Below are 14120 nucleotides of genomic sequence, written 5' to 3' on the forward strand. Positions count from 1 at the left end.
ACAGCATGGAGTCTGCTTGGGGTTCTCTCTGTCCCCCTCTCACTCTGCCCCTCCCCCACTCACTCTCTCTCAAAATAAATAAACATTTTTTTTAAAAACAACATTAAAGGAATTCACCCAAGAGATACACAAGTGCTGATGCATAGGGGCACTTGCACCCCAATGTTTACAGCAGCACTTTCAACAATAGCCAAATTATGGAAAGAGCCTAAATGTCCATCAACTGACAATGGATAAAGAAGATGTGGTTTATATATACAATGGAATACTCCTTGGCAATGAGAAAGAATGAAATCAGGCCATTTGCAGCAATGTGGATGGAACTGGAGGGTATTATGCTAAGTGAATCAGGCAGAGAAAGACAGATACCATATGTTTTCACTCCTATGTGGATCCTGAGAAACTTAACAGAGAACCATGGGAGAGGTCAAGGGGGGGAAAATGTTACAGAGAGGGAGGGAGGCAAACCATAAGAGACTCTTAAATACTGAGAATAAACTGAGGGCTGATGGGGGGTGGGAGGGAGGGGAAAGTGGGTAATGGGCATTGAGGAGGGCACCTGTTGGGATGAGCACTGGGTGTTGTATGGAAACCAATTTGACAATAAAATATAAATAAATAAATAAATAAATAAATAAATAAATAAATAAATTTACAAAAAAAAAAAAAAAAAAAAAAAAAACAAGGAAGGCATGCACCTGGGTGGCTCAGTTGGTAAGCAGCCGTCTTCGGCTCAGGTCATGATCTCACAGTTTGTGAGTTCGAACCCAATTTGGACTCTCTGCTGTCAGCACAGAGCCCTCTTCAGATCATCTGTCCCCTCTCTCTCTACCCCTCCCCTGCTTGTGCTCTCTCGGTTTCTCTCTCCTAAAAATATACATTTTTTAAAAACTAAAGGTAGCCATTAAATAATAATAAAGGGGTGAATTCTCCAAGAAAATATAATTCTAAATGTGCATACACCTAAAAACAGAGCTTCAAAATATAGAAGACAAAAATGGATAGATCTGAAAGGGCGAATAAACAAATCTACAATAATATTTAGAGATATCAACACTCTTCTCTTAATAGTTAATAAAAAAGTGGGTAGAAAATCAATAAGAATAGCAATTACCTGAACAGTAAAATCAATCAACTTGAGTCAATGGACATTTACAAACAAATGCAAAATACACATTCTTCTCAAATATACATGGAACATTCACCAAAATGACCATATTATGAGCCATAAAACAAACTTTAAGAAACGTAAAAAGAACAGAAATCATATAAAGTATACTCTCAGATTTTAACAGTATTAAAGTAGAAATCAATAACAATAATACCTGGAAAATCCTCCAGGATTCAAAAATTAAGCAACATACTTCTGATACATACAATAAAGATTAAGCCTCAGGGGAAATTTTTAAATGTTTTGAAAATTTTTTGAAACATTTTTGAATATGAAAATACAGCATATCAAAATTGGTGGGATATAGCAAAAATAGTGCATTCAGGGAAATTTATAGCCATAAGTGCTCATATTGGAAAAGAAAAAAGTCTCAAATCAGCAATCTAAGCTTCCACTAAACAAACAAACAAACAAACAAACAAACAAACAAACAACACCTAGAAACAGTAAAGCCAATTCAGTCCAAAGGATGCAAAACAGAAAATGTGAAAGATGAGAGAAATCAATGAACCAGAAAACAGGAAAAAATGAAGCGAAAATTAAAAAAGCCAAAAAACTAGTTCTCTGAAGAGACTAATAAAACTGGTAAACTTCTAGTTACACGGACCGAGATAAAAAGATGAAAAGAGAAGACACGAAGTTACTAATATGGGGAATGAAAGAAGGGCCACCACTACCAACAACAAAGACATACAAGGATATCAACAGAATATCACAAACAATTCTGTGACCATTAATTCATAAACTTAGATGAAATAGAATAGAATAAATCCTTGAAAGACATAAACTACTAAAACTCGCTCAAGAAGAAATAATCTAAATGGTGCTACATCTATTAGAGAAAAGAAATTTCTAGTTAAAAGTCTTTTAAAAAAGAAAACTTCAGAGGCGCCTGGGTGGCTCAGTTGGTTAAGCATCTGACTTTGGCGTAGGTCATGATCTTACTGTTTCGTGGGTTCAAGCCCCGCATCCAGCTCTGTGCTGACATCTCAGAGCCTGGAGCCTGCTTCAAATTCTGTGTATTCCTCTCTTTCTTCCCATCCTGACTCATTCTCTCTCTCTCTCGCTCTCTCTCGCTCTCTCAGATAAATAAACATTTAAAAAATTAAAAAAAAAAAAAAAGGAAACTTCCGGTCCAGACGGTTTCACTGGTGGATTTTACCAAACATTAAATAAGAAATGCTATCAATTCTGTACAATTTCTTCCAGAAAATAGGAAAGGAACCCATTACTCTGATTCTAAAATAAAGACATTTCAATAAAAGAAAACCAAAGGCCAATATTCCTCGTGAACATGGAAGCAAAACTTCTCAATAAGACATGAACGAATTGAATCCAGCAGTATATAAAATGATAATACAGGGGCACCTGGGTGGCTCAGTCGGTTAAGCGGCCGACTTCAGCTCAGGTCATGATCTCACGGTCAGTGAGTTCGAGCCCCGCGTCGGGCTCTGTGCTGACAGCTCAGAGCCTGGAGCCTGTTTCAGATTCTGTGTCTCCCTCTCTCTGACCCTCCCCCATTCATGCTCTGTCTCTCTCTGTCTCAAAAATAAATAAACGTTAAAAAAAATTTTTTTTAAATGATAATACAATTGAGTAGGATTATTCCCAGGAATACAAGACTGAATCAAACTTTAAAATTAATGTTAGCCATATTAGTTACAAAGAAGGACATATGAGAAAAACTGCACGAACTTTGGCTTTGTCTATGACCTTAGACATAGGATACAAGAGCATGATCCACTTGGCTATCAAAAGGAATCAGGTACTGATTCATGCTACAGTACAGATGAAAATTAAAAACATCAAGCAAGAAGCCAGATGCAAAAGACTAGTAACTGTATGATTCCATTTATATTATATGTCTAGAAAAGACAAATTTATAGAGATGGAAAGCAGACCAGTGTTTGCCTAGGGCTGGAGATGGCAACAGGGGATTTACCATAAATGAAGATGAGAAAATTCTTTAGATTGTGGGAATGGTTATAAGAATCTATATTGAATTGTATATTTATAATGGGTGAATTTAATGGTGTATAAATTATATTTCAACAAAGCTACTTTTAAAAAAAGTGACAAGAGAAAAAGAACCAACAGCAAAAAAGAGACTTATTACAGCCATTAAAAACTAGATAACCATAGATCCAGCTCTGGCAGAGTCCCTTCTTTTTACTAGGTCAAAAGCTGTGTAGAAATTAGTGAGAAGAGGAAATAAGATCAATTTGTTCTTTAATTAAAACTTGTGTAGGAGGGTATAGGGCACTGGAGGAAGCACCATGGGGCCAAGTGCCATACTCTGCAGGACTGAAGAAGGATTTCCTGTATAAGCGAGAAGAGCAGAGAGGGCTGGGCCTGGAAAGGAAGATTGCATCAGGTCACACCAGGCTTTGCAGGCTATGGCATGGGTTTTGGATTATGCTGGGAACAAAAGGAGACCCAGGAAAGTGTGTTAAGCAGAGGAAACTGTAATCACGTTTGGTCTGTAAGAGCTCGATCCAGCTGTTATGTGGAGAAAGGATATAATCCTCAAAGGCATGGACTATGGTTTGTCCATGCTTGAAACTATTACAGGGGACCACCCACTGAGAGGAAACTGGAGCTACTCAATCCATGGTTGTTAATGAATTCATGTACAATAGTCATTCATTCCCATAATTTGCAGAGTCTGGCTGAAAAAGGCTGACTCTGACAAAGCTATGTATGAGCCCTCTGTCAGCAATGTATTTAGCCCATTTCTGAGGTCTGTCTTTGGAGAAGAAAAAGAACATCATCTCCCTCTGACTTATGTCACATAATCCCCTCTTCCTCCCTCTGATCATCTCCATAAGGTGCTTCACTAACAGTGGTGATAGAAGCAGGACTTACTCCTCATTCCCCATGACAAAAGGCATAAGCTCCCCAAATTGCTTTGGAACCCAACTGAGGCTCTGGGGAGATGGGGAGCAGGGAAGCAGAAGTCTTTTTGCCAAGCCTGCTGTTCTCACTCAGTACCAGGTGCACAGGCTAAGGAGATTTGGGCAGGCAAAGGAGCAAAGACTCTTCATCTTTAAGACAGCCTTACCTGCACCTGGGAAAGCTGCTTGAAATCATTCATCTGAAATGTGTTCATATTGATGGTGGCCAGAACTATAGAGAGAAGAGACAGGTGCTGAATGAGGTACTGTGACAGTGCCACCAGGGAATGGTTGGAGGCCCACACCTTGTACACAGAAGGAATTTGGGCCAAGTAACAAGGATGAGACACTACTTTTATTCCACTTTGCAAAGTACAAAAGGCTGCCACATATGTCCTGATATCACTGGACACTTGTAAGGACAATGCAAGATAAGAAGGGTAGGTAAGGGGTGCCTGGGTGGCTCAGTCAGTTAAGCGTCCAACTTTAGTTCAGGTCATGATCTCACAGTTTGTGGATTTGAGCCCCAACTTGGGATCCATGCTGACAGTGCAGAGCCTGCTTAGGAGTCTCTGATTGTCCCTCTTCCACCTGCACTTTCTCTCTCAAAATAAATAAATACACTTAATTTTTTTTTAAAGGCAGTTAAAATTAACCATATTTTTTGTAGAAAACTAGAACAGGACAAGATCATATAACTTGATTAGACCTAGGAACTGAACACAGGTTTGCTGACCCAAGTTCAGCACACTTCCCAGTGTACTATAATAATGTGGAGAAGAGGGGCTCAGTTGGTTAAGTGTGCAACTCTTGATTTGGGCTCAGGTCAACTCAATTCTGTGAGTTGGAGCTCACATCGGGCTCTGTGCTGACAGTGCAGAGCTTACTTGGGATTCTTCCTCTTTGCCCTTCCCCTGCTTGCACTCTCTCTGTCTAAGAATAAATATATAAACTTAAAAAATAAATTCCTAGAAAAATAATGTGAGGAAGAGCCACCAAAAAGGAGGGGAGAAAAGTGGTATAAAGAAGTAGCTAGTCTTGAGCTAAGGACTACCTGACAGATACTCCCCTGGGCTCATCTGGCTGTTTATAATACCTTGGTCACTTCCCTCACTATCATCATCTTATGATTCTGGTCTGAACTGTTCTGTTACTTGACACTCTACAATGAACTCTACTCCAAGTCCACAGTGAGTGGACTTCAAGATCCCAGACTGGGGCTTGGCCTAGGCAGCCTTCCTGACACACATCTATCTTCTGTTTCTCCATGTGGCTCTCCATGTTAGTGGAGAAGACCTGGATTCTAAGCCATGCCCAATACCAATATGAATTCTTAGCCCACAGAAAAATTATGAAAGACAAAAAAGTGTATTGAGGCCAGAAGAGCTTGTCTGTTTAAAGACAAGAAGGGCAAGGGAGAGAGTTGGGGTTGGTAAGTGGACTCTTCACTTGGACCTTGAGTCCTCATTCATTGTAATACCAAATTTCTGGAGTCCACTTCAATGAACATGGGAGAGACATCAGAGATATAGTTGGTTCTTTCTGAGGCTTGTTGAATATTCAAGCTGGCTGGCGAAGAGCCTCAATTCTTACTCAAAATGAGTCTAAATTTATACCTCCTTCTATGTAGCCTTTTAGCACGTGTTTTGCATCATCCGAGGTCATGAGCAGTTCCACAATCCCTCTTTCCAGCAGGGCCTGTTGGGAAAACTGACAAAATGAATCTACTTCCTTTGCTCCCATGGGAAGAAGGAAACATAAGGAAATTAGGAAACAAATACAGCTTGGGCTTGCTTGGACAGCATGTGAGCTAGAGAGAGGTTTGAGTTTAGAGTCTGACCATCTGCAATTCAGTAAATTAGGGGAATGTTGTTTGGTCTCTGTCTCAGCCTGTGTTGATCCCGGGAACCACAAGAGCAGCTAAATATGGGTTCTGACATCCATGGCCACTGCCTCAAGAGGAAAAGCAAAAGGCTGAGTTTTATGAGGAAACACTTGAGGGAAACTCTAAATCCAAGAGAAAAAGAGAAGGCTTTCTCTTGAAGGGGAGAGTCCAAGGCTGTGGGGATCGCAGATAAATTTTGTAAAGTTTGGGTCCTACCCAGACACTAAAAGGAAGCAAGGAAGCCTGCCATGGCTTCAAAGAAGGGGGAATCTAATTTGCAAATTATATCTACTAAAGGCAGAGGAGCAGACACATGGCCAGAGGGCAAAAGGACTTTGTGTTTTCTTTGTTAACTTCATGCCTGGCCCTGGGAGAAAAGTCAAGTGGCAAATTCTGAAAATCAAGAAAAAGCAATGCTAGCTGAATGAGATTAATTTGGGGAGATCTGATGTGATGCCCCTGAGAAAAATTAGGGAGGGGAATCCCTCACAGAACTTGTCCAGTACCAGAGGCTACAGCTGCAGGGCCAGAGCCAGGATGTATGGGAAGCCCAACCCTGCCTTCCTTCCTCTCTGGTCACCTTCTTGTTCTTTCTTTCCCATCTGGCAACTCCTCCCCACTGCTTTCCAGACCATCCCACCCAGGGGGTTCTGTGTGGACACAGCCAACATGCAACTCCAAGTTCTGCTCACCAACCTGGAGAGGAGGTCCAGTTTATATAAAACTCATCAGCTTCTTCACTGTGGGAAGTTAGGGACAGGAAGGGGCCCGAACCATCAGAAAGGCAACCAGGCAGGACTGCAGTTATTCCCTGGCCTGAGACATTCCCCCCATGGAGAAGCAAGGGCAAGCATGCATTTATGAGGAAAGAGTGTTAGCACTACAGGTCAGGAAGCCACAAGATGAGAGCTATGTTATTAAGTTCATGAAGCATTATTTATTTACTATGGATGTAAATTCACCAGCGCCCAGATTTAAGGAGAATTGTGGGTCATAGAGATAGCAACAGGAAAGAATCAACTTTCCACATCAATTTTTATCTCCTAATGAAGTTATTTGAGGAAACCCTGACAGCTGTGGCAATACTGAAGATTCACAGAGACACTGAACTTGATTTCACATATTCTCATCACCCACAGCACCTACCACAGAATCACCCATGCAACAGGGTCTCAGAAATGCATGCTTGTAAAAGTGTCAGAGTGAGGAAGAAAGCATGTAAATATGGGGACAAATCAAATGTTTCTTACCTTCTGAATATAAGGCATGTAATCTTTATCCTCGGCAAATGAACCATATTCATTCTCCACCTGCACTGCAATGATGGGGCCTCTCTTGCGATACTGAGAGACAAGCAGATCAAGGAAGAGTGTGAAGCTACTGGTGGAAAAAGCCTGGAGTCTCTGGGTTTCCTGCTAAGATCACATATCTGGTGCAGTAAGCTTTGATTCAAGTAGTTACCTCATGTTCCCTCGGTACTCCCTCTCCTCCAGGGCCCAGAGTCAGTCACCTCCAGTTGCCTCAGCTGTTGCACAGAGTTCCACCTTCCCTAGTCTTTGGATTTAAGCAACTCCTACAGTTTTCCCTCTTTTTCTCATACTAATTATCTTTTTCTCATACTAATTATCTGCTTAAATATGAATCCCAAACCTACAAACTCCCCTGCTTCCATGCCCACCCTATCTACTTTCCCCAGAATATGAAAGGGGCATCCCTCCCTCCTCCTGTCTTAGGATAATGCCACCACTCATGTATGGAGTCCCACTGCCTCCTACCACCTGCTTGGGAACTTGGCTCTCTGCCCTGTTCCCTCTACCTTCTCTACTTTCAACCTTTCCTTCCAAACCAACTGCCCTCCATCATCATGGAAATTTATTCTGAACCATCACACTAGAGAGAGGGAGAGTAAACATGGACCCCAATCCTGTTCCCCCACCCACAGTTCTCTTGCTTTCTCATTTTAAAGAACCCTGTTTCTTGAAAGAATTACCAGTTGTCTACACTCACTTTCTCTGCTTTCTCACTTTGACTCCACTCCTCAAACCACAATGGTAAGTGTTCCAACGCCATCTTGCCACCTGTCATCAAGAGTGACCTAGTGCTACTGAAATTATAAGTTTGCAATGTTTAACTTAATCTTTCAATGTTCTTCCACACTCAAGTGCAGAAGTCTCTCTTGATACTGAAGGCAGAGTGAGCTCTTGACAGCCTGACCACTTCACCCACCACATGGCTCCTTATTGCCTATGGAGTAAATGCCAATTTTAGAGTGATATTCCCTTTTGTACAATGGGACCCTAGCCCCTGAGTTGGAACAGAAGAGAATGAGTATGTGTAGTGGGTTTTCCTCTACAGCTTCACCTTTTGCCTCTTTCCCACCTCAGATTCTATGCTCCACACCAACTGCACTTCCTCCAGCTCTTCAGACTCTTCATTCTATCTCTTGTCCTCTGGTCTTCACCCATGATGGAGACTCCTGACCATTGCTAATGCCTGCCCACCCTTCAGGTCACTGTTTAAGTTACTTTTTCTGGAGAGCATGCCCTGAACCTTCCTTTCTCCTTGGCTGCTTACCCCTATGAGGGGTGTCCTGCACTTCTTCCACTGAAGCAACTATTCCTCAATTTGTAAGTGGTCATTGCCTCCATGGGACAGGGACAATGTCTGTCCTTCTCTCCATTGGAAGCTAAGCTCCTACACAGCAGCTGGCACATAGCAAGTGCTCAATAATTACTTGTTGAGTGAACCTAAGTATTCCTCATTGATGAAGTGAGAACAGTTGTTTGTATTATTGAACCATATCTTCTCCCCAACATGAAGGGTGAGATTTCTAAAATCCCCGTCACAGGAGAATTCACAGCTGACCTTACAAAACAAACAGGTTGAGAAGAATGAAAGTCCCAAGTAAAAGAGTAAATACACTATAAAAATTATTTAAATACAGTAATTAAAACAATGAAGGTAACCTAATAGAAAACACTAAAATACTAACAATTTAGTAATAATAGGTCTTTTAAATTTCATTTGCACTTATAATTCCTTGCTTCTTAAAAATTTCCTAAGATTTCTCACCTCATGATTTCAGTGGGATATTTATATATTTGCTTTGCTTGCTGCATCTGCACTAATGCTACATGGCATTTGTACTTGTGCTTGAACTTCTAGCCAAACATTCAAAGTCTTTCTAATTTTAAGGCTCAGAGATTTTTGCTCCTACATCAGGCCCCATCTAAATGCCAGAAACATATGGCTTTCAGCCTTTCTTGACTCTGCATAACAGACCCAGAGTTTAATTCTAAAGATGATGCCTTCTTCCCTGCAGCATTGCTCATCTCTCCTAAAGCTATACTACAGAGACATTATTCTTAATCTGTCTTTCCCTTTATTTCTATTCCTAATCTCCTGTTTCTTTTCTCAATAATTATTCCAATAGTAACTCACAATTCACAATTGAGAAGTAGTTATAAAGGGCTAGGTCCGTATCATATTTCCCCCAAAAAGAAGACTCTAATAAACTCTTTATTGGTATTTATAAAAACATAATAACTGTTTTTTATCCCCACTCAAGTTATATCAAGAGATACACTCTTAAAATAAGATATATTTTTATTTAAATAATAACCATGTGTCTCCTCTTGTTTATAAGAAAGTTGTATTTAAAAAAAAAAAAACCATAATGACCAAATAATTCCTGCCTTATAAACTTCAGGGTATAATATTTGTTTTGTTTTTATAGACTGGTCTTTGGGCTGTGGGTACCTTGCATAAGATGAGGAGACTCCATGAAGAAAGGAAAATGCATGGTATCTGTACTCTTTACATTTATGAAACTTAAACAAACTGGAATGTGAGCAAGAGAAAATATATCCACACAGGTACAAAGTGATATGTGAACCAAGTTACGCATTATAGCATAAATTTAAAAAATCAAATGTCGACAGGAGAGAGGGAAGATGGCGGTGTAGGAGGACGCTGGGCTCACCGTGCATCCTGCTGATCACTTAGATTCTACCTACACCTGCCTAAATAACCCAGAAAACCGCCAGAGGATTAGCAGAACGGAGTCTCTGGAGCCAAGCGCAGACGAGAGGCCTACGGAAGAGGGTAGGAAGGGCAGCGAGGCCGTGCGCCCTCCACGGACTGGTGGGAGGGAGCTGGGGCAGAAGGGCGGCTCGCCGGCCAAGCAGAGCCCCTGAGTCTGGCTGGCAAAAGCGGAGGGGCCTGACAGACTGTGTTCCGACAGCAAGCACGACTTAGCGTTTGGGAGGTCATAAGTTAACAGCTCTGCTCAGAAAGCGGGAAGGCTGGAGGACAAAGGGAGGGAGAGCTGCTGAGCCCCCAGACGACAGAGCTCAGTTTGGCGGGGAACAAAGGCACTCATCAGCGCCATCTCCCCCGCCCATCCCCCAGCCAAAATCCCAAAGGGAACCAGTTCCTGCCAGGGAACTTGCTCGCTCCGCGCAAACACCCAACTCTGTGCTCCTGCGGAGCCAAACCTCCGGCAGCGGATCTGACTCCCTCGCTGCCACAGGGCCCCTCCTGAAGTGGATCACCTAAGGAGAAGTGAGCTAAGCCTGCCCCTCCTGCCCCCGTGCACCTTGCCTGCCCACCCCAGCTAATACGCCAGAGCCCCAGCACCACAAGCCTGGCAGTGTGCAAGTAGCCCAGATGGGCCACGCCAAACCACAGGGAATCCCGCCCCTAGGAGAGGGGAAGAGAAGGCACACACCAGTCTGACTGTGGCCCCAGCGGTGGGCTGGGGGCAGACATCAGGTCTGACTGCGGCCCTGCCCACCAACTCCAGTTATACACCACAGCACAGGGGAAGTGCCCTGCAGGTCCTCACCACTCCTGGGACTATCCAAAATGACCAAACGGAAGAATTCCCCTCAGAAGAATCTCCAGGAAATAACAACAGCTAAGGAAATGATCAAAAAGGATTTAAATAATATAACAAAAACTGAATTTAGAATAATAGTCATAAAATTAATCGCTGGGCTTGAAAACAATATGGAGGACAGCAGAGAATCTCTTGCTACAGAGATCAAGGGACTAAGGAATAGTCACGAGGAGCTGAAAAGCGCTTTAAACGAAATGCAAAACAAAATGGAAACGACGACAGCTCGGATTGAAGAGGCAGAGGAGAGAATAGGTGAACTAGAAGATAAAGTTATTGAGAAAGAGGAAGCTGAAAGAAAGAGAGATAAAAAAAATCCAGGAGTATGAGGGGAAAATTAGAGAACTAAGTGATACACTAAAAAGAAATAATATACGCATAATTGGTATCCCAGAGGAGGAAGAGAGAGGGAAAGGTGCTGAAGGGGTTCTTGAAGAAATAATAGCTGAGAACTTCCCTGAACTGGGGAAGGAAAAAGGCATTGAAGTCCAAGAGGCACAGAGAACTCCCTTCAGACGTAACTTGAATCAATCTTCTGCACAACATATCATAGTGAAACTGGCAAAATACAAGGATAAAGAGAAAATTCTGAAAGCAGCAAGGGATAAACGTGCCCTCACATATAAAGGGAGACCTATAAGACTCGTGACTGATCTGTCTTTTGAAACTTGGAAGGCCAGAAAGGCTCGGCACGATATCTTCAGTGTGCTAAACAGAAAAAATATGCAGCCGAGAATCCTTTATCCAGCAAGTCTGTCATTTAGAATAGAAGGAGAGATAAGGTCTTCCCAAACAAACAAAAACTGAAGGAATTTGTCACCACGAAACCAGCCCTACAAGAGATCCTAAGGGGGATCCTGTGAGACAAAGTACCAGAGACATCACTACAAGCATAAAACATACAGACATCACAATGATTCTAAACCCGTATCTTTCTATAATAACACTGAATGTAAATGGATTAAATGCGCCAACCAAAAGACATAGGGTATCAGAATGGATAAAAAAACAAGACCCATCTATTTGCTGTCTACAAGAGACTCATTTTAGTTCTGAGGACACCTTTAGATTGAGAGTGAGGGGATGGAGAACTATTTATCATGCTACTGGAAGCCAAAAGAAAGCTGGAGTAGCCATACTTATATGAGACAAACTAGACTTTAAATTAAAGGCTGTAACAAGAGATGAAGAAGGGCATTATATAATAATTACAGGGGCTATCCATCAGGAAGAGCTAACAATTATAAATGTCTATGCGCCGAATACCGGAGCCCCCAAATATATAAAACAATTACTCATAAACATAAGCAACCTTATTGATAAGAATGTGGTAATTGCAGGGGACTTTAACACTCCACTTACAGAAATGGATAGATCATCTAGACACACGGTCAATAAAGAAACAAGGGCCCTGAATGATACATTGGATCAGATGGACTTGACAGATATATTGAGAACTCTGCATCCCAAAGCAACAGAATATACTTTCTTCTCGAGTGCACATGGAACATTCTCCAAGATAGATCATATACTGGGTCACAAAACAGCCCTTCATAAGTTTACAAGAATTGAAATTATACCATGCATACTTTCAGACCACAATGCTATGAAGCTTGAAATCAACCACAGGAAAAAGTCTGGAAAACCTCCAAAAGCATGGAGGTTAAAGAACACCCTACTAACGAATGAGTGGGTCAACCAGGCAATTAGAGAAGAAATTAAAAAATATATGGAAACAAACGAAAATGAAAATAGAACAATCCAAGTGCTTTGGGACGCAGCAAAGGCAGTCCTGAGAGGAAAATACATTGCAATCCAGGCCTATCTCAAGAAACAGGAAAAATCCCAAATACAAAATCTAACAGCACACCTAAAGGAAATAGAAGCAGAACAGCAAAGGCAGCCTAAACCCAGCAGAAGAAGAGAAATCATAAAGATCAGAGCAGAAATAAACAATAAAGAATCTAAAAAAACTGTAGAGCAGATCAACGAAACCAAGAGTTGGTTTTTTGAAAAAATAAACAAAATTGACAAACCTCTAGCCAGGCTTCTCAAAAAGAAAAGAGAGATGACCCAAATAGATAAAATCATGAATGAAAATGGAATTATTACAACCAATCCCTCAGAGATACAAACAATTATCAGGGAATACTATGAAAAATTATATGCCAACAAATTGGACAACCTGGAAGAAATGGACAAATTCCTAAACACCCACACTCTTCCAAAACTCAATCAGGAGGAAATAGAAAGCTTGAACAGACCCATAACCAGCGAAGAAATTGAATCGATTATCAAAAGTCTCCCAACAAATAAGAGTCCAGGACCAGATGGCTTCCCAGGGGAGTTCTACCAGACGTTTAAAGCAGAGATAATACCTATCCTTCTCAAGCTATTCCAAGAAATAGAAAAGGAAGGAAAACTTACAGACTCATTCTATGAAGCCAGTATTACTTTGATTCCTAAACCAGACAGAGACCCAGTAAAAAAAAGAGAACTACAGGCCAATATCCCTGATGAATATGGATGCAAAAATTCTCAATAAGATACTAGCAAATCAAATTCAACGGCATATAAAAAGAATTATTCACCATGATCAAGTGGGATTCATTCCTGGGATGCAGGGCTGGTTCAACATTCGCAAATCGATCAACGTGATACATCACATTAACAAAAAAAAAGGGAAGAACCATATGATCCTGTCAATTGATGCAGAAAAGGCCTTTGACAAAATTCAGCACCGTTTCTTAATAAAAACCCTTGAGAAAGTCGGGATAGAAGGAACATACTTAAAGATCATAAAAGCCATTTATGAAAAGCCCACAGCTAACATCATCCTCAACGGGGAAAAACTGAGAGCTTTTTCCCTGAGATCAGGAACACGACAGGGATGCCCACTCTCACCACTGTTGTTTAACATAGTGCTGGAATTTCTAGCATCAGCAATCAGACAACAAAAAGAAATCAAAGGCATCCAAATTGGCAAAGAGGAAGTCAAGCTTTCGCTTTTTGTAGATGACATGATATTATACATGGAAAATCCGATAGACTCCACCAAAAGTCTGCTAGAACTGATACATGAATTCAGCAAAGTTGCAGGATACAAAACCAATGTACATAAATCAGTTGCATTCTTATACACTAACAATGAAGCAACAGAAAGACAAAAACTGATCCCATTCACAATTGCACCAAGAAGCATAAAATACCTAGGAATAAATTTAACCAAAGATGTAAAAGATCTGTATGCTGAAAACTATAGAAAGCTTATGA

General features: G+C 41.2%; 1 protein-coding gene across 1 annotated transcript in view; it reads right to left on the reverse strand.

The window, feature by feature from the left end:
• The window catches only part of LOC132676566 (beta-galactosidase-1-like protein 3), a 59429-nt gene that overhangs the window by 34690 nt on the left and 10619 nt on the right, over positions 1-14120 (reverse strand). The window contains 3 exon segments of the mRNA XM_078432966.2: positions 4233-4297; positions 5682-5763; positions 7201-7293. Coding sequence (XP_078289092.1) covers positions 4233-4297; positions 5682-5763; positions 7201-7293 — 240 coding nt within the window.

This window comes from Panthera onca, chromosome D1 (genome assembly GCF_046562875.1).
Source record: "Panthera onca isolate mPanOnc1 chromosome D1, mPanOnc1 haplotype 2, whole genome shotgun sequence".
Classification (NCBI taxonomy): Eukaryota; Metazoa; Chordata; class Mammalia; order Carnivora; family Felidae; genus Panthera; species Panthera onca.